Here is a 25,609-nt window from a genome sequence, read left to right on the forward strand (position 1 = left end):
CCCCGAATCACAGAATTGTGTAACAGACATGAACAACAACAAATTCAAGAGAGGTGCTCTCTGGCTACAGCACCAGGCAAAGAGCCCCTGGAGAGTGTAAAGGAAATTCCTTTTGTGGTTCCCCCACCTCTTCTGACCCTCTCCCGAGGCTAGCCCCAGTCATAGAGCTGCACTGCCATGCACATCCCTAAATTCATAAGAGAAAGCCAATCCCTCCAGCCAGAGGAATTACAAAAAGGAGACCCCTGTATTCCAAAGAATGCAGAGTGAACCCTCAATTATTTTTTCTCTTTATCTCATAGTTTTACCCTAAAAGGTAGCTGATGCCATCACAGGGGACTAAAACTGAGAGAAACTTAACATTTTGAGCAAAGGAACTAGGAAAAAAGGGTCCCTTGGAGCTAGAGGGTAAGGGGGGAATTCCAAAAAGGAAGCGCTATAGAAGGGTAAGCTATTTTTTAGACCAATACAAGTCCTGGGCTCTCTTCTAAGCTGTGCATCATTCAGAACAGGGCCCAAAAAGCATAGCAACAGCTTTGAGATCAAAGCTACATTAAATCACCATTCAAGTCCCAGACTAACCCCTGAGTAGTTTGCATCCTGACACACCCAAACAGTATAACAAAGGTGCTAAAAACTAACTCTGGAACCAGCCACATACAATGAGACAGAACTTGTTAAAACTAATTGGGTTAATTACCCACCAAAACAAAGTACATTTTTCTAGAGAATTTTAACAGGAGCCATAACTATACAATATAATATTAAAGATACAATCCAAAATTACTCAATATACAAAGAACCTGACCATCATTCAACAATCAAATGCCAATCCTTAGATGTTTTAATGTTGAACTATTCAGACAAAAAGTTTAAAGCAGCCATATAACCATGAAACATAGGTAAAGGTGAACATTCTTGAAATGAATGGAAAGATAGCAATTGTCAGCAGGAAAAAACGAAAACTAGAAAAATCTAAATGGAGATAATAGAATTGAAAAAAACAGTATCTATACTAATAAAAGGGTAATATGCTAATTAGGGAGGACTTTTTTTTGGACGGCCTTCCGAACAAATCTGCAGTGGCTGTGAGGGCCGAGGCTCAGGCAGCTGCAGGTGGCTGTGAAGGGCCCAGGCTCAGGCCGGCAGTGGCAGTGGCAGCGGTAGCAGGGTAATGGGGGCGGCACTTTCCGCTGATCCATCAGGTCACCTCCCAAAGAGGGAAGCCAGACTGTGGCTTAGGCTGGGGGCTGAGGCAGAGGCGGTTGGGGGCGATCAGGCCAGTAGGGGAGCAAGTTAGGGACAACCAGGTTGGCAGGGGAGCAAGTTAGGGGCAATCAGGCTGATGGGGCAAGTTAGGGTCACAGGATAGCACAGGGGCAAGGTAGGAGTGATCAGGCCAGCAGGGGAGCAAGTTAGGGTCAATCAGGCCAACAGGAGGGCAAGGTGAGGGTAATCAAGTTGGCAAAGGGGCAAGGTAGGGGCAATCAGGCCAGCAGGGGAAAAGTCAGGAGCGATTAGGCCAGCAGGCAGAGGCAGTTAGCTTAAACCGGCAGTCAGACATCCCCCAAGGTGTCCAAGATTGGAGAGCATGCAGGCTGGGTTGAGGGACCCCTCCCCCCCTCCCTCCCCCCACGCACAAATTTCATGCACCAGGCCTCTAGTCTATAATAATAAAACTGTAATATGCTAATTAGACCAGACATCCTTCAGGACAACCTTCTGGATGAAGCCAGGGTTGCCAGGGAAGCCTGGGTCCCAGGTGCCAAAGGGAAGCCTGGGTGTCAGAGGAAAGGTAGTGCTGGCAGCCAGAGAAGGAATTTCGTGCATCAGGCCTCTAGTAACCTATATAATAAAAGGCCAGAGGCCATAAGTATCATAACCAGAACCACCATTGACCACCTCAGTCTCTCCCCCTGGCCCGTGAGCAGTGGTGTGGGCAGGACTGGGGACTGGCGAGCGGGCTGGATGGCTGACCTCTTGGTCTCTGCCCCCAGCCTGCAGGATTTGATGATGAACTGGGGAATCAGGGTTGGTGGTGGGAGGACCGGGCTGGCTCTCAGGCCTTTGGGATCACCAGCTCATCCCTGCTGTTTGGGGGCTTAGGCCTGTGGAAAAGCGGGTGCCGGCGCTGTCCATTCGGGGCCGCTCACGCCAGGATGGGTAGGTTGCAGGCGCGCCCCACAGCTTCCGTCAGCGCCTCAAGCCCCAGCAGCAGCAGCAGTGGTGGCGCCCACGTGAGTGGCCCTACAGTGGTGCCGCCACATGCAGCAGCATTCAGCCTGGGGACTGGCCAACAGGCAGAAGATGGCCCTGGTCGCAGAAGGCTAGCCCTAGGGACCCTACCACAAGCCTCTAGTGAAATAATAATTAACTAGATGGGCTCAATAGTAAAATGGAGATTGAGAGATAAAGAGTCAGTAAATTTGAAATTAGATGGGTGGAAATTATCTTATCCATAGAATAGATAGAAAAAGCAATGAAATAAAGAGATAGACTTAGGAACTTATGGAATCATTTATTTTTATTCAATGTTTGTTTCATTGAAGTCCCAAAAAGAAAAAGGATGGTACAGAAAATTTTTTTTTTTAAGAAATGACTGGAAACTTACCAAATTTGGTGAAAGACTTTAAATTTACAGATTGAAGAAGTACAATGAACCTCGGACAGATAAACTTAAAGATAATCACACTCAGATCATATGCAAACTACTAAAAGACAAATATAAGGGGGGAAATATTGAAAGCAACCAGAAAAAACAACAACGTATTCTATATACGGGAACAACAATTCTGATTTGATGAGGAAATGGGGCCACAGAGAGGTTTAATATTCACCCAAGGTCTTTGTAACAGTCAATGGCAGAGCTAGGATTCAAATCCAGGCAGTTTGGTTACAAATCCTTTGCTCTTATTCACTAATATATGCTGTTTTACTAATAGAATACTATGCATTTGTTAAAAATGAAAAGATAGGTGGAAAGTTATTGATGTGGAAAGACATTTCTGATCTATTAGTGAAAATAGATACAGAACAGTACTATAGCTATTGTCCTTTTTTATAAAAAGCATTGAGCCCTGTGGGCTCAGTCCCCTGTCAGGGCACATACAAGAATCAACCAATTGCCGAAGCCAATTTGGCTCAGTGGATAGAGCGTCGGTCTGTGGACTGAAGGGTCCCGGGTTCGATTCCGGTCAAGGGCATGTACCTTGGTTGCGGGCACAGATCGATGTTTCTCATCGATGTTTCTAGCTCTCTATCCCTCTCTCTTCCTCTCTGTAAATAAATCAATAAAATATATATGTATATTTTTTAAAGAATCAACCAATTAATGCATAAATAAATAGAACCACAAATCTCTCAATCAATTCTCTCTCTCTCTCTATCTCTCTCTCTCAAATCAATTTTTTAAAAAGTCTAATGTGTAACCCTAACCAGTTTGGCTCAGTGGATAGTGCGTCAGCTTTCGGACTCAAGGGTCCCAAGTTCGATTCCGATCAAGGGCATGTACCTTAGTTTCAGGCACATCCCCAGTAGGGGGTATGCAGGAAGCAGTTGATTGATGTTTCTCTCACTGATGTTTCTAACTCTCTCTCCCTCTCCCTTCCTCTCTGTAAAAAATCAATAAAATATATATATTTTTAAAAAGTCTAATGTGTAATAGTTATAGGGAGAACAGAAGACTATCACACAAAGTTATCTGTATGGAGAAATTTTGAAAGATTTTTTATTGCTTATTAGCTTTTTCAAAGTTTTTGAAAATGATCATATATAATTTTAAAAAGCTACAAAGGTGGTATCAGACCAAACTCTCATGATTTTTCTTTTTCCTTTTAATTTATAAGGAGAAAACCCAACAATTCCAGTCTTATTTGATCAAGGGATGGGTGATTCCACTTTTGAGTTCCATTCTATCCTGAGTTATGGAATTCAGTCTTCGTAAGTATCTAAATAATTAAGAAAAATTTGTAGACAGTTGTGAAAATTAGAGTAGAGAACAATTCTTCTTTGCTTCTGTATTTATTTCCTTCCTGATTTATTTGTAAAATTGTTTCTTTATCCCATTTTTATCTTTTTTCTTTCTCCCTAGAGTGTTATTTGTATTAATAAAATTAAGTGGTTTGAAATACTAGAATAATATATTTTAGGGTGAACCATGTCTATTATTAACTATTTTTGACCAACAGTAATGTCATTTCTATTTAGCCCAACCTACAAGAAGAGCAGAATTTAAGAGACTCCAGTTAAAGTCGCATCTAACTTGCTCTGTGACTTTTAAAAAGCTTCAAGTCTCCTCCCTCTACCCCAATTAATTTTTCTTGTTTATAAAATTGAGACAGTGATCTCCTAACTCACCTCATAAGATTATTGGAAATATATTTATGTGAAGACACTTTGAAAATATAATGTATCTAAATCGGGAATTATATAAAGAATATTATCTGAGTACATTTTTCTAGTTATGATTCTTATTTATATTATGTATCCCACTGCTACTGAAAATGCATGTCACTTGTTATAAATAGAAGTTAGGAAAACAGAAATTACCCCTCCAAGTACATGATATTATCAACACCACCACAAACACCTCCAGCACAGACTGTTAACAGAAAAGTACTTCTTGGTCAGTTTTCCAGACAGTAAAACTTAGATCTCTTTCTTCTTAATTTTATTTCTTTTCTGTCCAGCCTGTCCCTTAATTTGTGCCTGGGCCCTTTTCTGCTGTGATCATTTACTGCATCTTTCATAGGAAGTGAAGCTATTTTGTAAGATTTTTCTACTTACAGGAGACACAGTTCTGCTTTTCCCATTTTGTCTTAATGAATACATTTTCTGCAGAGGCTCTAATCTCTAACTTGACAAAGGCAACTTTGTCAAAAGGAGTCAATATTTAATTAGACTTCTCAGTAGGTAGCTCCTGTTACTAATTGATATAAAAGTTTTTCTTGTTTTGTTTTTAGGATAAAATACTCTAATAGCATCAAAGAGATGGTCGTTCTCTTTGCAACAACAGTGTATAGAATTGGACTGAAAATGCCTCCTGATGAAACAGATCCTCGAGTTCCCATGATGACCTGGAGCACATGTGCTTTCACTCTCCAGGCCATAGGTAAAGCCTATTAAAGAACTGGTTTGGATGTTTTATCTTATACAATAAAACTCTAATATGCAAGTCGACCGAACAGTAGAACAACTTATCGCTATGACATGCACTGACCACCAGGGGGAAGGTGCTCAATGCAGGAGCTGCCCCCTGGTGGTCAGTGCACTCCCACAGGGAGAGCGCCGCTGAGCTAGAAGCCGGGCTCACGGCTGGCTAGCGCAGTGGCAGTGGTGGGAGCCTCTCCTGCCTTCACAGCAGGGGGGCGTTAAGGAGCAAGGGGTCCCAGACTGCGAGAGCCCTGGACTGTGAGAGGGATGTCTGACTGCCGGCTTAGGCCCAATCCCAGGAACAGGAGGATCAAGCCTAAGCCAGCAGGTGGACATTCCCCAAGGGGTCCTGAGCTGCAAGAGGCACAGGCCAGGCTGAGAGACCTCCCCTCCAGTGCAATAAATTCATGCACTGGGCCTCTAGTAAAAATAGAATTAACATTGACCGACTAAAAATTATTCCTTTTTATCCCTGATGGCCCCAAATAGTTTGACTTGTTTGAAGATTATTTCAGCACATTAGTGTGGCCTGATGCCTTTTAGTCTGGGAATTTTTTATTGATCCCTTTTTAACTATAATAATGGCCATAGGTAATATAAACAAAAACTATTTGAACCTGGCCAGCATGGCTCACTGGTTGAGCATGGAACCATGAACCAGGAAGTCATGGTTCAATTCCCATCCAGGATACACTGCCCGGATTGTAGGCTCAATCCCCATTGTGGAGTGTACAGGAGACAGCCAATTAATGATTCTCTCTCATCATTGATGTTTCTATCTCTCTCCCTTTCTCTCTGAAGTCAATAAAAATATTTTTTTAATGAGAATTAGTAACAATATGTTGAAGTACAATAAAATCTGATATTTGGTGTAGGAATATAAGCATTAAGAGTCAAGAATTTATATTTAGACACTAAATAAAAAAGGTCACAGTTTTGTCATAAAAGAGATGAAAAATTCACTTGAGAAAGGACTGTATCTTTATATGTGGTTCTGCAATCTAATAATTGGACTCTATTTGATTAATATAGTGTTACATTGTTTTTACTTATAGTGCTTTTCTATCCAGTGGACATAATTCTGTAATTTATTCCTAGTGCATAAACTGCTAACTAACATATCTCATTTCTGCGAGAATTAGATGACATATACAGAATGTGTTGTCATAGTTAAGAACATTCAAATATTTGGGGGGGAGGGGAGAAAAAGGGAAATAAGCCTCCCCCACTCATAGATGTATCTGCTGCTGAGAATTGAGGGGGGGGGAGGGGCAAGGAGCAGCTTATCAATAAATACATTAGCCAACAAGGCAAAATATATTTCTGAATTCATTTTTTTTTGTATTTTTAACTTTACCTTTTTTCCTCTTAATTTGTTATAATTCTTTTTAATAATGTCTATAACAACAATAAACTTCTTTGCATCTGCCTTATGCATTTTTTAACACAATAGATGGACTTATATTATATGTCAACTATAATAAAAAAAATAGGTTGCAATTATATATAAAAATTCTTTTAAAAAGTTTTGCACAGAAGAGATGTTAGAAGGGGAAAAATGAACCAGGAAGCTTTGTTTTTCCAAAGTATTGTTTATAGATTGCTACAGGGATATTATTATATAGTAGCAATTTGTAAAGTCTGTTTTTGGCTCTATAGTATTCTCTCAAAGAGTTAGAAATTTTGGCATAGACTTGCACATGAAACTTTGAAACAGAAAAATGCAAATTATCTGGACAAAAATGTAATTAGTAAAAGAACATCTACTAGAGAGAAACCAAATATTCAGGATTTAATACTTTTTTTTTTTTCTTTTTTTTTTTTCTCTTTGAGAAAACCTCTTGGGAGATGAAGGAAAACCTCTTTTTGGAGCACTTCAAAATAGACAGGTATGTGTGTTCTTACATGTAATTCATGGTATGCTCTTTTAAGAAATCTGCAATTAATTTATCTTTTTTAAATTCTTTATTCATTGTTTTTTCTATAAAATTAGCAGAATTCTATGTTGTTGTTTTTTAAAGAGCTACTTCAGTCTCCTAGAAACTAAATGGCCATTGTATACTTTAAAGCTTACTCAGTCTTGGTAGTTTAATGTAATTCTGAGAGATTTCAGGTTATTTTTTCTCCCGTTCTCTGTTTATTGCAAAATTAAAAACCTACATTTTTCCTTCTTACGAACTTTAATTGTTAATGAAGGCTTAGTTCTAGATAAGTCATCATACCTAATTCAAGAATAATAAAAAATAAATAAATCAAACTAAGCCATGGCTCCTTGATGGGCATACCCTGACACTACAGGACTATACTCCTGCCTCAGACCTAAGCCTCATTACATGCCCTGAAAATGGTACTCAGAAATGTGCTCAGTAGTTCCGTAAACAGAATGAGCAACCAGGGACTTCCAGACCGCTCCCTTCCTAGCCATTACCCTTTTATTTTTCTGACAGCTGGCACGGGGGACTTGTAGTCCACAATAGGCTTCCCTTTAGTTCCCTGAATTCACTGGTTTCCTGCCATTATTTTGGAATTTCTATTAACATATTTATTTGTACGGGTCTCAATAGAATAAATTGGATCAAGTATTTAAGAAATTGACTCTGGAGAAAATGAGTACTTAAAATTGAAATGATCATAGCTTTAATACCTCTATGTCATGGGAAATCTATTAAAAGTTTGGGGAAGTCATAAAATTTTGTAGAAGTATTAAAAATATTGTAATTTATTTGTAAGAATGTACAGTGTATACGTCTGCAACTAATTATTTTTACAGTGAGTTACTTAGGTCTGTTATCTTCCCTTATGTTTTTATCTTCCCCTTTCTTATAACTTAGCATAATGGTCTGAAAGCATTAATGCAGTTTGCCATTGCACAGAGGAGTACCTGTCCTCAGGTCCTGATACAGAAACATCTGATTCGTCTCCTATCAGGTAGAGTCTTCTCTGAATTATTACTATGTTATCATTTACCTTTATTTTTCATCGCATATCTGGCAGTGTATTTGTTAAGAAACAACATACTGCACTCATTTTGAACATGCAAAAACAAAAAATTTAAAAAAACATACAGCCCTAGCTGGTTTGCCTTGGTGGATAGAGAGCATTGGCCTGTGGACTGAAGGGTCCCGGGTTTGATTCCGGTCAAGGGCACATGCCCAGGTTTCAGTCTCAATCCCCAGCAGGAGCCATACAGGAGGCAGCCGATCAATGAGTATCTCATCATTAATGTTTCTATCTCTCTGTCCTCTCCTATCTTCTCTGAAATCAATAAAAATATATTTTTTTAAAAAACACTTAAAACATACAGTTGTCCCTGTAATACCTGCAGTTTTATTTTAAGTGTCAGGTATTTTCTAAACGTTTTCAATTTATGTCCCTTATACAATCTGGGGGCTTTATTGAACTAACATCCTTATATCCCAATTTGGTTAGAAAAGGGGACAATGACATGGATAGATTTTAAAATATGTTTAATTTTGCAGGTAAATCAATGTCAAAGTGTTGTAAAATAATAAAAATGTAATAATCTCAGAATGCAGGTTTATGCATTTATGCCCTTTGGCTTTCTCAGGTCCTAACAAACTAGCAATTAACTAAGTTCATGTGATGCTTGTAATTAATATAAAAATAAAAAGGATTAGAGATTATACAGTAATAGAATGATTTAGCTTTCGTTTTGGTTATCTGAATTTCCATTTGGGCATTTGTATTACAGAAGCTCCTCTGCATGTAAACAGGTCAGGCTTTAAAAGGACTGTTTATAAGGCCACTTGTTCATAAGTTCAAAATGTCACAGGAAGGGGCCGTTTAAGCTTGTCCTTCCCAAATATATTTCTACAAAATAACCACTACTGGAACCCAGTTTTTACTCAGAAGCCTATGTTCCTAAATAACTTTAATTCTTTTGTTTAGACTCTTGGGGTTAAGAAATTAGCCTAATCTGGAAAGAGTCTTCTTGCCTTCATTTTAAAAAGTTACAGCATTATTAAAATACTAATGACCTAGTACACGAAATTTGTACACATTAAAAGGGGATTAATTAGAGGAAATAATTTAATATTGATATTTGCCCTTTCTCTATAATAGAAGTGTCAGAGATGAAAGAAATTAGTAAAATGTATTTGAAAACCTTCCTCCTGTCAGAGTCAGGCACACCACGGGACCCAGAGTCAAGTCCCTGTCCACCCACATGCACCTCAAAATCGTGTGAGACCCAGACCCAGCTGCCCTCCTTCTCCGCATTGGGCTAGATCCAGACCCGGCCAGTCCCACCCTTGTCAAGCCTCAGGTTCCCTGGCCAGCGCCAGGATGGAGTCGTGGCCTGAAGTACCCCAGCCCAGACTGGGGTGGGGGGTGTACCTTGAGGTCCTCCATCAAGCCCTGCCAGGTCGGGGACACGGCCTGAGGTGCCCTGTCAAGCCTCACTGGATGGAGAACATGGCCTGAAGTCCCCCATCAAGTCCCTCCAGGCAGGGGAGGAGGGGCTGCAGCCTCAGGTCCCCTGTCAAGCCTCACTGGGCGGGGACACGGCCTGAGTTCCCCCAACCTAGCACTAGGAGTGTTCTTTGAGGTTCTTGTCAAGCCCTGCTGGGTGGGGCAAGGCCTGAGGTCCCCCGGTCTAGTGCTGGGGTGGGGTGTGTGGCCTGAAGTCCCCTGTCAAGCCCCACCTGGTGAGGGGCATGGTCTGAGGTCCCCTGGCCCAGCACAAGGTCAGAAGCACACCTTGAGGTTCCCCATCAAGCCCCACCGGGTAGGGGGTGTGGCCTCAGGTCCCTGGCCTGGCACTGGGGTGGGGGGTGTGGCCTGAGGTCCCCTGTCAAGCCCTGCCAGTGGGGGGCACAGCCTGAGGTCCCCTATCAAGCCCCACAGGGGCAGGGGAGGGGAGGGGCGTAGCCTCAGGTCCCTACTCATTGCTCATTAAGTCTCCTTATGGGAACTTGGCCTCAGCTGTGGGATAGCCATCTTTGTGATGGAGTGATGATCAATTAGCATATTCCCTCTTAATTAGATAGGATAATTAATTTTCTCATTTTTATATATGCACAACCCTTACTGTTACTTTAAATTCTTTATTTACTTCCTTCTTACTCTTTCCCTCACTTATAAATTTAGAGACTGACTAAATTAAAAAGTCAATAGCTTTTGAGCTATCTGCATTTCTTTCCAGTCATCAATCCATATTAACCATTATTTTGTTTAGGAGGCTCTTCTCCATTCTCATTACACTTACACTGGTTTGCATGCTCTCCCTGCTTTCCTCTCCCCCCAAATTTATTAACTTATTTATTACAGAACATTTAGAAATCTGTAATTAGGGGGGGAAAGTAGAGAACATTGTAATTCTTTATATTCAGCAGATATTCATTGAACAATCTCTATTTCAGTTATCCTAGTTTATTTACATTTGCCTCTTATATTTTATCTTTTAACCCTTAAGATTTATCCAAGGCCTTCCAGAAGCCTCTTCTCAGTTTAATTTATATTTAATTCAGATTCCCATATCTTAAAGTTGTAATGTACCAATTTATCAGTTTATTTTATAATCCAATTATATTTTTGTTTTAGATGTTTATATTTTGCAATATATTTAACTACATTGCTATCTTACTGACTGACTTACAATTATTTATTTATTTTAGTTGTTCTTCCTAACCTAAAATCAGAAGACACACCTTGCCTTCTATCTGTAGATCTATTTCATGTTTTGGTAAGTGTTCAATAAAATTTTATTAAACGTCTCTCAAGTTTATAATTTTATTTGTTCTCATTCAAATTTATGCTCTTTGTTCAAGATTATAAGCTTTTGTTGCTCAAACTATGAAGTTGTCTCTTTTGTCTGTTGTGTTTACAAATAGATACAGATGTGACTGAGACCATCAAAATCACTGTAAAAATGAAAGCACATTTACTCTTTACTTTGTAATAGGTCTTGTCATTATTGATTATAATTATACAAGCAAATTTTTTCTAATATATAATGCTTTCCTCTCCCCCTTTTTCTTAACTTGTTTACATTATAAGCAGTGAATGACAGCGTTAGCTATCTTAAAATTGTTAGTTATTTGGTGATAGGAACTGGCCAGGGACACAGCTAGGCTTCCTTTGGTGGATGGTGGCAGTTGTTTTGTGAGTTGCTTGAAGAACTTTTCCATTCCTGTAATGATGTAATTTCTTCAAAACACATTCTCTAGGGAAAGCAGTGCTGAGATTGGGAGCATGGAATTTGGGTTAGCCAGTGTCCTCATCCCTCATTTTCCAGGCTTCTGACTAGTGGTTGTCTGTTCTGTCTTTTGGAATCTCTTGAGGGAACTTTGAAAAGAATGCTAGTAAACAGGACCCTAATCCCTGAGATTTTAATTAGCTTGGGCTGGGGCCTGTGTATAAGTGTTATTTTAAGAGCTTTTGAGCCGAAACCGGTTTGGCTCAGTGGTAGAGCGTCGGTCTGCGGACTGCAAGGTCCCGGGTTCGATTCCGGTCAGGGGCATGTACCTTGGTTGCGGGCACATCCCCGGTAGGGGGTGTGCAAGAGGCAGCTGGTTGATGTTTCTCTCTCATCGACGTTTCTAGCTCTCTATCTCTCTCCCTTCCTCTCTGTAAAAAATCAATAATATATATATATATATATATATATATATATATATATATAATATATAAAAGAGCTTTTGAGCTATCTGCTCAAAAATCCTCAATTATTGAATCTTTTGAACCTCACAGGATTGAGACCACTATCTAGAACTAGAATAAGTAGACCCAGCAAAGGAATAGCCTGTCTGGGATGACTTTTGTCCTCCATTTTTTGTACATTATATTCTAAGATATTCTCTTGAATAATTAGGAAAAATATGATATTTATAAAAAAAAAAATACAAACGCAGTGCAGCATCTGGTGCCCTTTATACTTAGTTATGAGATTAATTTGTGTTGGTCTTTGTAGTTACCCATGTTAATGTCCATTTTCTCTTATAGGTAGGTGCTGTGTTAGCATTCCCATCCTTGTATTGGGATGACACTGTTGATCTACAGCCTTCATCAATTAGTTCTTCTTATAACCACCTTTATCTCTTTCATTTGATCACCATGGCACATATACTTCAGATACTTCTTACCATAGACACAGGTAACTACATTGCTATCTTACTGAATGACAAATTCCCATCATTTGTTGACCATAAATAATATTTGCCCATGATTTATTGGCAAAATTAATTGTATTGTGTTTAATCATATTTTGCTAAGTTCTGTATTTTGTCTGTTGTTGAAGGATCATTCATTTGTTCTTTTTGGATGCTCTTCATATGTAATTATAAATTATTATATAACTAGAGGCCCGGTGCACGACATTCATGCATGGGGGTGTGTGTATCCCTCAGCCCAGCCTGCACCCTCTCCAATCTGGGATTCCTTGAGGGATGTCTGACTGCCCGTTTAGGTCCAATCCCACCGGGCAGTCAAACATCCCTCTCACAATCCAGGACTGCTTGCTCCAAACCGCTCGCCTGCCTGCCTGCCTGATTGCCCATAACTGCTTTTGTCTGCCAGCCTGATCGATGCCTAATTGCTCCCCTGCCAGCCCAATTGCCCGTAACTGCCCTCCTCTGCCAGCCTGGTTACCCCTAAGGGTCCTCCTCTGCTGGCCTGGTCACCCCCAACTGCCCTCCTCCACTGGCCTGGTCACCCCTAATTGCCCTCCCCTGCCAGCCTGATCGCCCCCAACTGCCCTCCCCTGCAGGCCATCTTGTGATGGCCATCTTATGTCCAAATGGGGGGCAACCATCTTTGACCACATGGGGGCGACCATCTTGTGTGTTGGAGTAATGGTCAATTTGCATATTATTCTTTTATTAGATAGGATAATAAATATTTAATAAATATCCATGTTTAGCAAGGCCGTGGGATGGTCAATTAGCATATTATCCTTTTATTAGATAGGATTACCCACAGAAACATAAAGAACAAAACCACAGCCTTGCCAAACATGGACATTTATTAACCTATCTAAGAGCGTCGGCCTCTGGACTGAAAGGTCCCAGGTTCAATTCTGGTCAAGGGCATGTACCTTGGTTGCGGCTACATCCCCAGTGGGGGTGTGCAGGAGGCAGCTGATTGATGTTTCTCTCTCATCAATGTTTCTAGCTCTCTATCCCTCTCTCTTCTTCTCTGTAAAAAAATCAATAAAATATATATTTTTAAATATTATCCTATCTAATATAAGAGTAATATACAAATTGGCCATCACTCCAACACACAATATGGCCACCCCCCATGTGGTTAAAGATGGCTGCCCCCATGTGGACACAAGATGGCCACCACAAGATGGCTTGCAGGGGAGGGCAGTTGGGAGGTACCAGGCCTGCAAGGTAGAGCAGTTGGGGGCAATCAGGCAAGCATGGAGGTCAGTTAGGGGTGATGGGACCGGCAGAGGAGGGCAGTTGGGGAGATCAGGTCAGCAGGGGAGGGCAGTTTAGGGGAAACAGGATTACAGGAGAGGGCAGTTGTGGGGGGAAGGGAGCAGGCCTGCAGTGGAGAGCAGTTTGGGAGGACCAGGCCTGCAGGGGAGAGCAGTTGGCAGGGGAACCAGGCCTGGAGTCAGTGGAGGACAGTGGGGGGTGGGGGAGAACCCAGGCCTGCAGGAGAGGGTATTTGGGGGGGGGTCCCAGGCCTGCCGGGGAAGGCAGTTGGGGGGGGGGGGGACCAGGCCTGCAGGGAAGTACAGTTAGGGGTGACCGGTCCAGCAGAGGATGGCAGGTGGGGGTGACCAGGCCTACAGGGGAAGACAGTTAGGGGCAACCAGACTGGCAGGAGAGGTTAGTTAGGGGTGACCAGGCTGGCAGGGGAGTGCAGTTAGGGGCTGTTGGGCCAGCCAGGGAGCAGTTAGGTTTTGATCAGGCTGGCAGTAGAGTGGTTAGGGGATGATCAGGCTGGCAGGTAGGAGCAGTTATGGGCAATCGAGCAGTTGGGAGCCAGCAGTCCTGGATTGTGAGAGGAGTCCCAGATTGGAGAGGGTGCAGGCTGAACTGAGGGACACCCCCTCCCCATGCATGAATTTCGTGCACCGAACCTCTAGTATACTGATAAAGTTTACGTAATAGTTTTAATATCAAAATCAACTATTTAGATTGAGAACAAAGGGAGAATCCTCACTTGAAAACACATTATTTATTATCCTGGAACCATGAAATTGAGATGTAATTTGTAAACAGAATAGCCAGTTTATAGATTTATCTTTCAGAATTTTTTTCTAGGCCTCCCCCTTGCTCAGGTTCAAGAAGACAGCGAAGAAGCTCGTTCTGCGTCTTCTTTTATGGCAGAAGTTTCTCAATGTACAAGTGGGTGAGTAGCAGCAGTCCATTAGTATAATCTATCTTAATATTGTTTTAATAATTCCACATCTTTGTTCAGTTATTTGCCAGTATGACTTTTGAACTATTTTAATTTAAACGACAAGCATAGGGCTTTTGGAATAACAGTTAGCCATTTCTTTCTTTCTATGATTGAAAGAAGTTTTAGCACATCTTTTGTAAACTATTATGGGAATATAGGCAAAGGATGATAGAATTTTTTTAAATGGCAGCATTTAGTTTAAATAAATGCAGAAAAATAGAAAATAGGTGGTCTTTTAAAGCACTTAACAAATTAGATTTTAATTTTATGTTCTGAATGAGTATGTGTGTTTATTTTAATGTTAGTAGACTTCATTTTTTCTTTTTCTTACTAGACTTTATTTTTTAGAGCTGTTTTAGGATTACAGAAAAATTTAACAGAAAGTGCAGCATTCCCTATTTATTCCCTCCCTCTAACAATTTCTCCTATTATTAAAATCTTGCTTTAATGTGGTAAATTTGATAAACCAATATTAATACATTGTTATTAACTAAAGTCCATAGTTTATATTATATTCACTCTTTGTGTCGTACCATTACAGTATCATATAGAATAGTTCACTGTTCTACAAATCACCAGTTAATTTTAATACAGAAATCAGGAAATTATTTTGTATTAGTTCACCTAGCTACTTTGGTTAGTGATAAATGTATCTCCTCTATTTTTCATTATAAGGATTAGGAAAAAGAAGAAAGTTCTTTGTCTTAAAACTATAAATGGTAAAAGGTGCAGGATTTGTAATTTCCTTTTTAAAATTTTAATTCTATTAAATTTATTGGGGTAACATTGGTTAATAGGGTCATGTAGGTTTCAAGTGTACATTTCTATGATATATGATCTGTATATTGCATTGTGTGTCCATCTTCCAAAGTCCAGTCATATTCCTTCACCATGTATTTGACCCCCTTTAACCTTTACTATCCTCCCACCTCCTTCCCTCTGGTCACCACCATGCCATTGTCTGCCTGTGTCTATGAGTTTCTGTTTTATATCCCATATATGAGTGAAATCGTATGGTTCTTATTCTTTTGTTTTTGTTTTTTTAATATACATAATTTTATTACAAAATTATTTTAAAAAACAAAATGCAACAGTCTAGAAAACCAAAAATTTACTCTTGATACTAATTCCTATGAGTTTGCTGTGCTACCATACACAAGAAATTAAAGAAACCATTAAATATTTAGAAACATTTAACATCAGAAGCCTTAAAATCTAACTGTATGTAGTAGCCCCTCAAAAAGCTACAACCTGCATTTTTTTTATAAAAGTATTTTCTCTACAAAGAATCTTATCAGCTGTACAGTTTTTATACTGAAGCTAATATTGAGCTGCACTTGGATTCACATTCTTAGCAAAACAATTGCCTGAGAGCACGCACACATTACAGAAGAGCCTTTATTCTTCATCTTCATCCTCTTCTTCATCATCATCGTCTTCCTCTTCCTCCTCCTCCTCATCTTCTGGTTCGTTTTTCTTCTTTGAGCCAGTTGGCCTGCCTGGGCCCTTCTTTTCCACTTCACTTTTGCCCTTGGCACGGTATGCAGCAATATCCTTTTCATATTTCTCCTTTAGTTTAGCTGCTTTTTGTTCATATGGTTGCTTATCTTTGGCTGATTGTTCAGACCACATTTCACCCAATTTTTTTTCAGTATCCCCAATGGATAGACCAGGGTGTTTGCTTTTGATCTTTGGGCGATGTTCAGAGCAAAACAGAAAGAAGGCAGATGGAGGCCTTTTGGGAGCATTGGAATCTTTTTTCTTTCCTTTCTTGTCATCTTTGGGGGAAACATAATTTTTCATCTCCCGGTCACAGCGAGCTTTGTCACTCTTTGCCATATCTTCAAACTTTGACTTTTCCTTGGCAGACATGGTCTTCCATCTCTCCGAGCACTTCTTGGAGAATTCGGAGAAGTCGACGGAAGAGTCGGGGTGTTTCTTCTTGTGCTCTTCCCGGCAGGTTTGCACGAAGAAGGCGTACGAGGATGTCTTGCCCCGCAGCTTGTTGGGGTCTCCTTTACCCATGGTGACAGGCGGCGTCCACCTGGTGGTAGGTCTTCCTCAGAGTCCCGTCGAGCGGCCGGGTCCGACCGAGACGCTCCCTCGCTGGGCTCCAGCGTGAACTCGTGGATCGCTAAGCCAATCCTCAGCCTCTTGTTTTGCTGTTTCTCCGCGCCACCGCAACTTCTGGTTCTTAGTCTTTTCTACTGACTTATTTCGCTTAGCATAATATTCTCAAGGTCCATGCTTGTTGTCACAAATGGCAGTATTTCATACTTTCCTATGGCTAAGTAACATTTCATAGTATGTATATATGTACCGTATATTCTTTATCCATCCTCTGAAAGAGGATGCATTGGTTGTCCCCATTTCTTTGCCACCATGAATAATGCTACAATGAACATAGGGGTGCATAAATCTTTACAAATAAATGCACTCACATTTATCTTATTCCAGAAATCTTTGTTCTTCTTGCACCAAGTCTGTGTCCCACACAATTCATCTTAAACCTCGCTGCTGCTAGAACAATTTGTCCAGAACAATTTCATCACATCACCTGACAGTCAAGAAGTTCTGATGGCTCCTTACTATATTTTGAAATTTTTTAGATAGATACCCAGAAGAGGGATTGCTGTGTCATAGAGTAACTCTATTTTTAGTTTTTTAAGGAATTGCCATACTGATTTCCATAGTGGCTGCACTAGTTTACATTTCCACCAGCAGTGAATGAGGGTTCCTTTTTCTCCACAACTTCTCCAACACTTGTTATTACATGTCTTGTTGATAATAGCCATTCTAACAGGTGTGAGGTAGTATCTCATTGTAGTTTTGATTTGCATTTCCCTAATAGCTAGTGAAGTTGAACATCTCATATATCTGATGGCCATTTATATGTCTTCTTGGGAGAGGTATCAGTTCAGGTTCTCTGCTCATTTTTTAATTGAATTTTTTGTTTGGTGTTGAGTTGTATGAGTTTTTTTTTTTTTTAATATATTTTGGATATTAACCCCTTGTCAGCACTGCTGTTTGCAAATATCCTCTCCCATTCAGTTGGTTGCCTTTTTGTTTTGTTGTGGTTTCTTTTGCTGTGCAGAGCTTTGTAGTCTTATTCATTTATTTTTGCCTTTACTTCCCTTGCCTTTGGTGTCAAATTCACAAAATGTTCTCTGTGACCCAGGTCAATAAGTTTATTATGTACCTATGTTTTCTTCTATGTACTTTATATTTCAAATCTTATATTTAGGTTCTTATAATTAATTAATTAATTTTGAATTAATTTTTGTACAAGGGGACAAATTGTTATCTAGTTTCATGCTTTTGCGTGTGGCTTTACCATTCTCCCAGCACCATTTATTGAAGAGGCTTTTATTCTCCATTGTGTATTTTTGGCTCCTTTGTTAAAAAAGGTTTACTGCTGAAACCAGTTTGGCTCAGTGGATAGAGCGTCGGCCTGCGGACTGAAGGGTTCCTGGTTCGATTCCGGTCCAGGGCATGTACCTTGGTTGTGGGCACATCCCCAGTAGGGGGCATGCAAGAGGCAGGTGATTGATGACTCATCAATGTTTCTAACTCTCTATCTCTCTCTCTTCCTCTCTGTAAAAAATCAATAAAACATATATTTTTTAAAAAATATTTATGCCTTAGCTGGTTTGGCTCAGTGGATGGAATATTGGCCTGCAGACCAAAAGGTTCCAGGTTCAATTCTGGTCAAGGGCACGTACTCAATTGCAGGCTCCTGGCCCTGGTTCAGGGCATGCTGGAGGCAACCAATTGATGTATTTCTCTGACATCGGTGTTTCTCTCTCTCTCCCTCTCTCTTCCACTCTCTCTAAAAATCAATGGAAAAATATCCAAAAAGTATTTGCCCATATACCTGTGGTTTTATTTCTGGGCTCTCAATTTTTTAGTAATATGTTATTTAATCTCCACAAATTTGTAGGCTTCTTTACTTCCTTTTTGCAGTTGATTTCTAATTTTAAAATATTGTGGTCAGAGAATATGCTGGTATAATTTTAATCATCTTGAATTTGCTGAGACTAGTTTTGTGGCCAAGCATATGGTCTATCCTTGAGAATGTTCCATGTGCACTGGAGAAGAATGTATTATCTGATGTCCTTGGATGAAAGACTATGTAAATGTCAATTATGTCCATTTGGTCTAATTTAAGGACCAGTTTCTTTGTTGATTTTCTCTTTGGGTGATCTGTCTAGAGCTGTCAATGGAGTATTAAGATCCCCAACTTTCATTGTGTTTTGGTCTGTTTCTCCCTTTAGTTCTGTGAGTAGTTGCTTTATATATTTTGGTGCTCATTGATTGGGTGCATGTATATTAAGAACTATTGCCCAACCACAGTGGCTCAGTGGTTGAGTGTTGACCTGTGAACCAGGAGGTCACGGCTTCAATTCCCCCAAAGGGACCAGGACACATCAATAATTACCCTAAATGTAAATGGACTGAATTTACCAAAAAACAGGCACAGAGTAGCAAATTGGGTCAAAAAACAAAATCCACTATACCCGAAACCAGTTTGGCTCCGTGGATAGAGCATTGGTCTGCAGACTGAAAGGTCCTGGGTTCGATTCTGTCAGGGGCATGTACATTGGTTGCGGGCACATCCCCAGTAAGGGGTGTGCAGGAGGCAGCTGGTCAATGTTTCTCTCTTATCGACGTTTCTAGCTCTCTATCTCTCTCCCTTTCTCTCTGTGGAAAATCAATAAAATATATTAAAAAAACAAAACAAAAAAAAACACACCATATGCTGCCTTCCGAGACACATCTAAGCTGCAAAGACCCATCTAGATTCAAGGTGAAAAGGTGGAAAATGATTCTTCAAGCAAATAACATACACAGATAGCCATACTTATATCTGTTGAAATAGATTTCAAGATAATAAAGGAAACAAGAGACAAAGATGAACATTTTATAATGATAATGGGGACACTATATCTGGAAGACATACTTAAAAAAAATTTTTTTTTATTGATTTCTGAGAGGAAGGAAGAGGGAGAGAGAGATAGAAATAACAGTAATGAGAGAGAATCATTGATCAGCTGCCTCCTTCATGCCACCCTCTGGGGACTGAGCCTGCAACTTGGACAATGTGCCCTGACCAGGAATTGAACCTTGACCTCCTGATTCATAGGTCATTGCTCAACTACTGAACCACACTAGCCGGCCTGTGACCTTTTGTTCTTTGTTTCAATAGGAAAACCTCCTTGAGTATTTCTTGCAATACATGTCTTCTGGCAATGAATTCCCTCAGCTTCTGTATGTCTGGAAAAGTATTTTTCCTTCATATTTAAAGGATAAGTTTTCTGGATATATTATTATTGGTGGGTAATATTTCTCTTTTAGTAGTCTGAATATTTGGTTCCACTGTCTTTTGGCTTTCTGAGAAGTCCAATGATAACCAACTGGGCTTTTCATTATAGGTTACTTTCTTTTCCCTGGATGCCTTGAAAAATTTTTGTCATTAATTTTTAAGTTTTAATACAATGTGGCTTGGGAAAGGCCTCTTTGAATTGAGGTAACTGGGTATTCGGTTTACTCCTTGGAATTGAGGATCTAGTTCTTTCCATATGTTTGATAAATTCTCATCAACTGTTTGAATAGGCTCTCTTTCCTTTCTTTCTCTCTTTCTGGTATGCCTATTATTCTTATACTAGAGGCTTGGTGCACGAATTTGTGCACTGATGGGGTTCCTCAGCCTGGCTGGTGATCAAGGCCTATTGGGGGACCAGCCAAAGGGAGGGACTGTGGGAGGTTGGTCAGCCACTGCTGGGAGGGGCCACAGGAGATTGGCTGTGGGAGTGCACTAACCACCAGGGGCAGCTCCTGTGTTGAGCGTCTGTCCCCTGGTAGTCCATGTCATAGCGACCTGTCTACCAGTTGTTTGGTCATAATGGTTGCTTAGGCTTTGAAATATATAGTCAGATAGTTCTTATAAAGCTTTTTCTTTTCTTCTCTTTCTTTCTTTCTTCTTTTTTTTTTTTTTAATGCTCATGTCTCTCTTCCTTTGCGTCATTTCTAGATTTCTACATCACAGATCCTTTCCTCCATTTGGTTTGCTCTATTTTCTGTGCTCACTAGTATATTTTTTTAAATATATATTTTATTGATTTTAGAGAGGAAGGGAGAAGGAGAAAGAAAAAAAAAGAGAGAGAGAAACATCAATGATGAGAGAGAATCACCGATAGACTGTCTCTAGCACACTCCCCACTGGGGATCGAGCACACAATCTGGGCATGTGCCCTTGACTGGAATGGAACCTGGGACCCTTCAGTCCACAGGCCGACACTCAATCCACTGAGCCAAACCAGCTAGGGCACTAGTTTCTTTTTAATCTATTTTATTTAATTCTTCACCTCCAGTATTTCTGTTTGGTTCTTTTTAAAAGTTTCAATCTCTTTGATGAAGTACTGGTTTTGTTCATTAAGTTGTTTTCTAAATTATCTGTATTTTCTCACATCTCACTATTTTCAGAACTGCAGTCTTGAATTTTCTGTCATTTATGTCACAGATTTCCATGTCTATCTGCCTTACTGTCTAGACATCAATGTATGAATGGCACTTTAAGATTAATATGAAGAGGTCTTTCTATTCTTTTCCAGTTGGTGGCGTTGAATCACAAGTTTTTTTTGTTAGCTCTGTGAAACTACAGTGTTGACCCATCACCACTGTCTCTGGCTGCCCCGTAGCTGCAATGCATTGGGCCTCCACAGGGTTCCCCCTGTGTCCCCTCCCTGGGACGGTCACAGAGTGCACCCTTCACTCAGAGAAAAATGGGTAGTGCTAGTTCTCAGGCTCACAGACAATGTGCTATGTACCCCAATATCAAGGGCAAAGGGAGGCATGCTCTGGGACAGCAGTCCTCAACTGGTGGTCCTTGAGGTCCGAAAGGTTGGCGACCGCTGCTTTGGAGGCTAAGGGGAGACTAAGGGAAGGGGCCAAACTCCATGGCTTTGTTTCTCCATCTGAAATGGCAACCACTTGACAATGATGGTCATCCTACCATGTACTGTATGTGTCTTTGCTTAGGTCTCTCAGCTCAGCCACAGCTTGTATTGCTCACTCCTGCCCACTGAGTCTCCTTCTGGCTGAAAGGAATGTCAGCCACCAATGTGTTCCTCCCCTCTTCAACAGCCCTGCTGTGAGCACGTCTCGCTCGTATCAGTCCCTCTCTCTTTTACCTTCCCCTTTTGCTCTACTTGCCCATCTTTAGGTGTTTCAGGGTGTATATCTCTTGTGCATTGAGCATGGAATCATTTGTTGAGATAGCTGTTCAAATTGTTGAAATTTCAGGGGGAGAGACCAAAGGGAATATCTTACGCTACCATTCCTCTGACATCATCTGTGGTTTTCTTTAGGAAATTATTAGATTTATAGACTGAAACCATAGCTAATTAAATATCTTGTTTTAAGTGTTTAAAAATTAAATGGATAAAAACTATTTAAATGCTTAGCCGTATTTTTGAAAGGGAGGATCTGTTTAAAATCTAGGATTTTAGGCTCATTAGTATTCTTCTGTTCTGAAATTATTGCTTCTTAGCTACGTTGGCTGTGATATTCCTGGCTGGTATTTGTGGGTCTCACTGAAGAATGGCATCACCCCTTACCTTCGATGTGCTGCATTGTTCTTCCACTATTTACTTGGAGTAACTCCACCTGAAGACCTGTTTACCAGTAAGTTGAAAAATGAAATCATAGTAGTAAATGAGAGGCTATTTTATCTTTCCTTTAAGCTCAAGAATAAAAGGGGAGAGCATACAAAAATCTTATTAATTCTAGTATTCCCCACCTCATTCATCAGTATCCCTGCCTGGTGTTAGGTTAAAGGTCAGACCGAAAACCAGATTAGTTTTATAATCTACAAAATCTACCCATGAGTCCTTTCTATGCATAGTTAATGTGCTTGTGTTTATAAAATACCTACATGCAGAATATAACTGATAGGATGGGATATTCAATAAATTAGAAAATTGGTTGCTCTTAGGGAAGAGAACTGTTTGGATAGGTAGAAGGAAAACTTTATTGTACACTCAGTTGTTTAAATTTTGAGCATACGTCTTATTTTATAAAAGAATTAAAATGTTCCTGGGAACAGTATCCGGTATTTTAACAAAGGCATTTTCTCCTTTACTTGCCTTAAATCTAGATCAAAGTCAAGAAGGCTTCCTTGTGGCTTTGTAAAGGTAAAAATCAGAGCACTTGTATGATTTTGGAAGAGTCACCAAAATAGCTTGTAGATTCTTCCTTTTATCCTTTGAGATTAAACTGACCAGGTCCACTTTTCTGGCTATCAGTTTCTTTGTTTTGAACTCAGTTTAGTAGGGTTTATTGAATCTAGGTTTGTCCTGATTCTATGTAAAATAGGATGCTACTTTTCAAATAGTTACTATTACAGATCTGTTGTTGGCAGTTTTAAAAAATCATATATTAATTTAGTCAGTGTTGTAATATTGTAGTTAAAGTTCTTTCTTTTATCGGGAGGAGACCAAATATAAATAGACAGATAAACTTGTCAAATGGTGATAAGTACTGCAAAGAAAAATAATAATGGAAGGGTTTCCTGTGAAGAGTCATTGAGAAAAGAGACATTGAGTCTACGGCCATACCACCCTGAACGCGCCCGATCTCGTCTGATCTCGGAGAAAAGAGACATTGAAAAAATAGAACTGGGTTGAACTGGCAGAGAATTGAAGAGTTTTCCTAAGCAGAAGGAGCAATAAATGCAAATGCTTTTCTTGACAGTCAAAGAATAATAAAAAGGAGAGTGTGGCTGAAGCATAATGAGCAAAGGGAGGGTGATAGAAATGAGGTCTAAGAGGCATCCAGGGGCAGGTCATATAGGGTCTTTATGCCACAATAAGGACTTTGTGTTTCATATCATGTAGTGGTTTAACATTAGAGACATCTGATCAAGAAAAGGACTTCAGATTTGTGTTTTAAAAGGATCGCTTTTATAGAGTTTTATAGAGTACAAAATACAATCTATATAGAGAGAGTATGGAAATGAACATAAACAATGAAAAACCTATATTAACAGTTGACCAGGAAAGAATAATGTGCTTATTAAATGTATTTTTATTCTCTTGCAGATTCTACAGAAGGAGAGTACAGTGCACTCTGTAGCTATCTATCTTTACCAACAAATTTGTTCCTACTTTTCCAGGAATATTGGCACACTGTAAAACCCTTCCTCCAGAGGTACTATGGGGACAAAATATATTGTTGAGTTATTATATAGTTTAGGAAAGTTGAAATTACTTGCTAGCTTTTAAATTGATAAGCATTGATTAAAGATGGCAAAAATATAGGTGATTCCTGCTGAAACCAGTTTGGCTCAGTGGATAGAGCGTCGGCCTGCGGACTGAAAGGTCCCAGGTTCGATTCCAGTCAAGGGCATGTACCTTGGTTGCGGGCACATCCCCAGTAGGGGGTGTGCAAGAGGCAGCTGATCAATGATTCTCTCTCATCGATGTTTCTAACTCTCTATATGATTCCTGATTCACGCACTAAATTGGGGATAAGACTAAGAGCTATAGGCAGCTGAAATTTCTATTTATTCCACCATGATTACCATTCATTGTACTTATTTTCCCCAGAGCTACTGTCTCATCATCCCAGTTTTAAACTGGGGTGGGGTGGGGAGTGTTAGTAAAAGCCATGTTGCCAGCAGGCATAAAGTCACAATTAAGTATCAAAAGAACCCCATTTGGGGGCTATATCCAAAACAGTAGCCCATCTCACATGGTAGCACACAACTAAGGAGGGTGACTTACTAGTAGGGGCAAAGAAAATCATTTGGTAGATTTTTAAAAAAATGTATCAGTTTAATTTCCCTGCAAGAAGTGTATCTTGCTTTCAGAAAAGCTTTTTTTCTGCCTCATTACTTACTGGTCTTCCTGATCACTCTTTACCCTTCTAACCTGCGATCTCCTACTTTTATCTTTGCTGCCACCATATTTAGTCATTTTCCACTGTGTTACTCTTACCTCCGTGGCTTCCTTTATTACCTTTAATTTTCGGCCTTTTTCTTTAATCAATGTTTTTTGCCCTTCCATGGCCCCGTCAGGATTTGTGTGAATGTCTGCCTGTCTTTTGTCATCTTTTTTATGTGCTTTCATCTCTTGTTAGGTTCTTTTCTGTGTTTCCTTATTTTTCATGATGTATTCAGTGTGTTAAAAATGAATCCAAATGGGTAAAAAAAAAAAATCAGTATTATGACTTATGTTGAGTATAATAATCACAAGCACATTATACTAATTTTACTTTTATATTCTTGGAATTGATGCATTTTGCATTGCTAATTGTAGGATAGTCAAATGATAAAAATTCTGAAACAGAAAGTCCTGCCCTTTGTACCATTCCTGACCCTGCTTGCCTCAAAGCCCTTTCTCATCCTGTGCTCTGTAGTGCAGGAGACTGACCCCTGCAGGTTTTACCAGTCTCCCTTGTCAGTTGGCTTCTGCCTGTGTTTAGCCAGTGGGAGATGCTGACAGGACATTGGAAGCCAGGAGTATGAGAAAAGCCTAAGTACTTAGATTGCCTCTCTCTGCCTCGTGGGGCATCTCTGGCAGTGGCTGTAGCTCTTTTCTTGCTCCAGTTCCCACCAGACAAGGCTGCTATGGTTCCAGTATCCACTGATGACCCTAGCCCTGCTACTTCAGTAATACCATTCATAGTTCAGTAGCACTAACACCAGTACCATTATTTCCTTTTCTTCCAGCCTAGGAGGGCTGGGAGCTTCCTATTATATTATTGGCTAATCTGGGTTGCCTTGCTTTTTTTTTTGTCTCCTGGTTGGCCCTTCTATTATATTTATTACCAATTCCTGGGATTAAAGTCCCTCTTATTGAAGTACTCAGAATGGTTTTTGTTTTCTTAGTAGGACTTTGATTGATAAACCCTTTACAAAAGAAATTAATTAAAAGAGGGGGAAAATATGCCAAACTGGTTTGGCTCAGTGGATAGAGCATCAGCCTGCGGACTGAAAGGTTCCATGTTCGATTCCAGTCAAGGGCATGTACCTTGGTTGCGGGCACATCCCCAGTAGGGGGTGTGCAAGAGGCAGCTAATG

At 40.1% G+C, this 25,609-nt stretch overlaps 2 protein-coding genes across 4 annotated transcripts in view; one reads left to right on the top strand and one right to left on the bottom strand.

Annotated features, from left to right (window-relative positions):
* Positions 1 to 25,609, top strand: part of UBR1 (ubiquitin protein ligase E3 component n-recognin 1) — a 133,323-nt gene that overhangs the window by 89,960 nt on the left and 17,754 nt on the right. For all 3 annotated transcript variants that reach the window (XM_084902813.1, XM_084902814.1, XM_084902815.1), the window contains 9 exons: positions 3,846 to 3,939; positions 4,962 to 5,110; positions 6,985 to 7,040; positions 7,983 to 8,079; positions 10,788 to 10,855; positions 12,115 to 12,265; positions 14,391 to 14,478; positions 22,079 to 22,212; positions 23,628 to 23,736. In XM_084902813.1, the coding sequence (XP_084758939.1) occupies positions 3,846 to 3,939; positions 4,962 to 5,110; positions 6,985 to 7,040; positions 7,983 to 8,079; positions 10,788 to 10,855; positions 12,115 to 12,265; positions 14,391 to 14,478; positions 22,079 to 22,212; positions 23,628 to 23,736 (946 nt within the window). The remainder of the gene's footprint in view (positions 1 to 3,845; positions 3,940 to 4,961; positions 5,111 to 6,984; positions 7,041 to 7,982; positions 8,080 to 10,787; positions 10,856 to 12,114; positions 12,266 to 14,390; positions 14,479 to 22,078; positions 22,213 to 23,627; positions 23,737 to 25,609) is intronic.
* Positions 15,889 to 16,674, bottom strand: LOC311632456 (high mobility group protein B2-like). The gene has a single exon (XM_084903972.1). The coding sequence runs from the start codon at positions 16,552 to 16,554 to the stop codon at positions 15,928 to 15,930; it is 627 nt and encodes a 208-aa protein (XP_084760098.1). The 5' UTR covers positions 16,555 to 16,674; the 3' UTR covers positions 15,889 to 15,927.

Source organism: Pipistrellus hanaki (genome assembly GCF_964339955.1).
Source record: "Pipistrellus hanaki genome assembly, chromosome: 1".
Taxonomy (NCBI): Eukaryota; Metazoa; Chordata; class Mammalia; order Chiroptera; family Vespertilionidae; genus Pipistrellus; species Pipistrellus hanaki.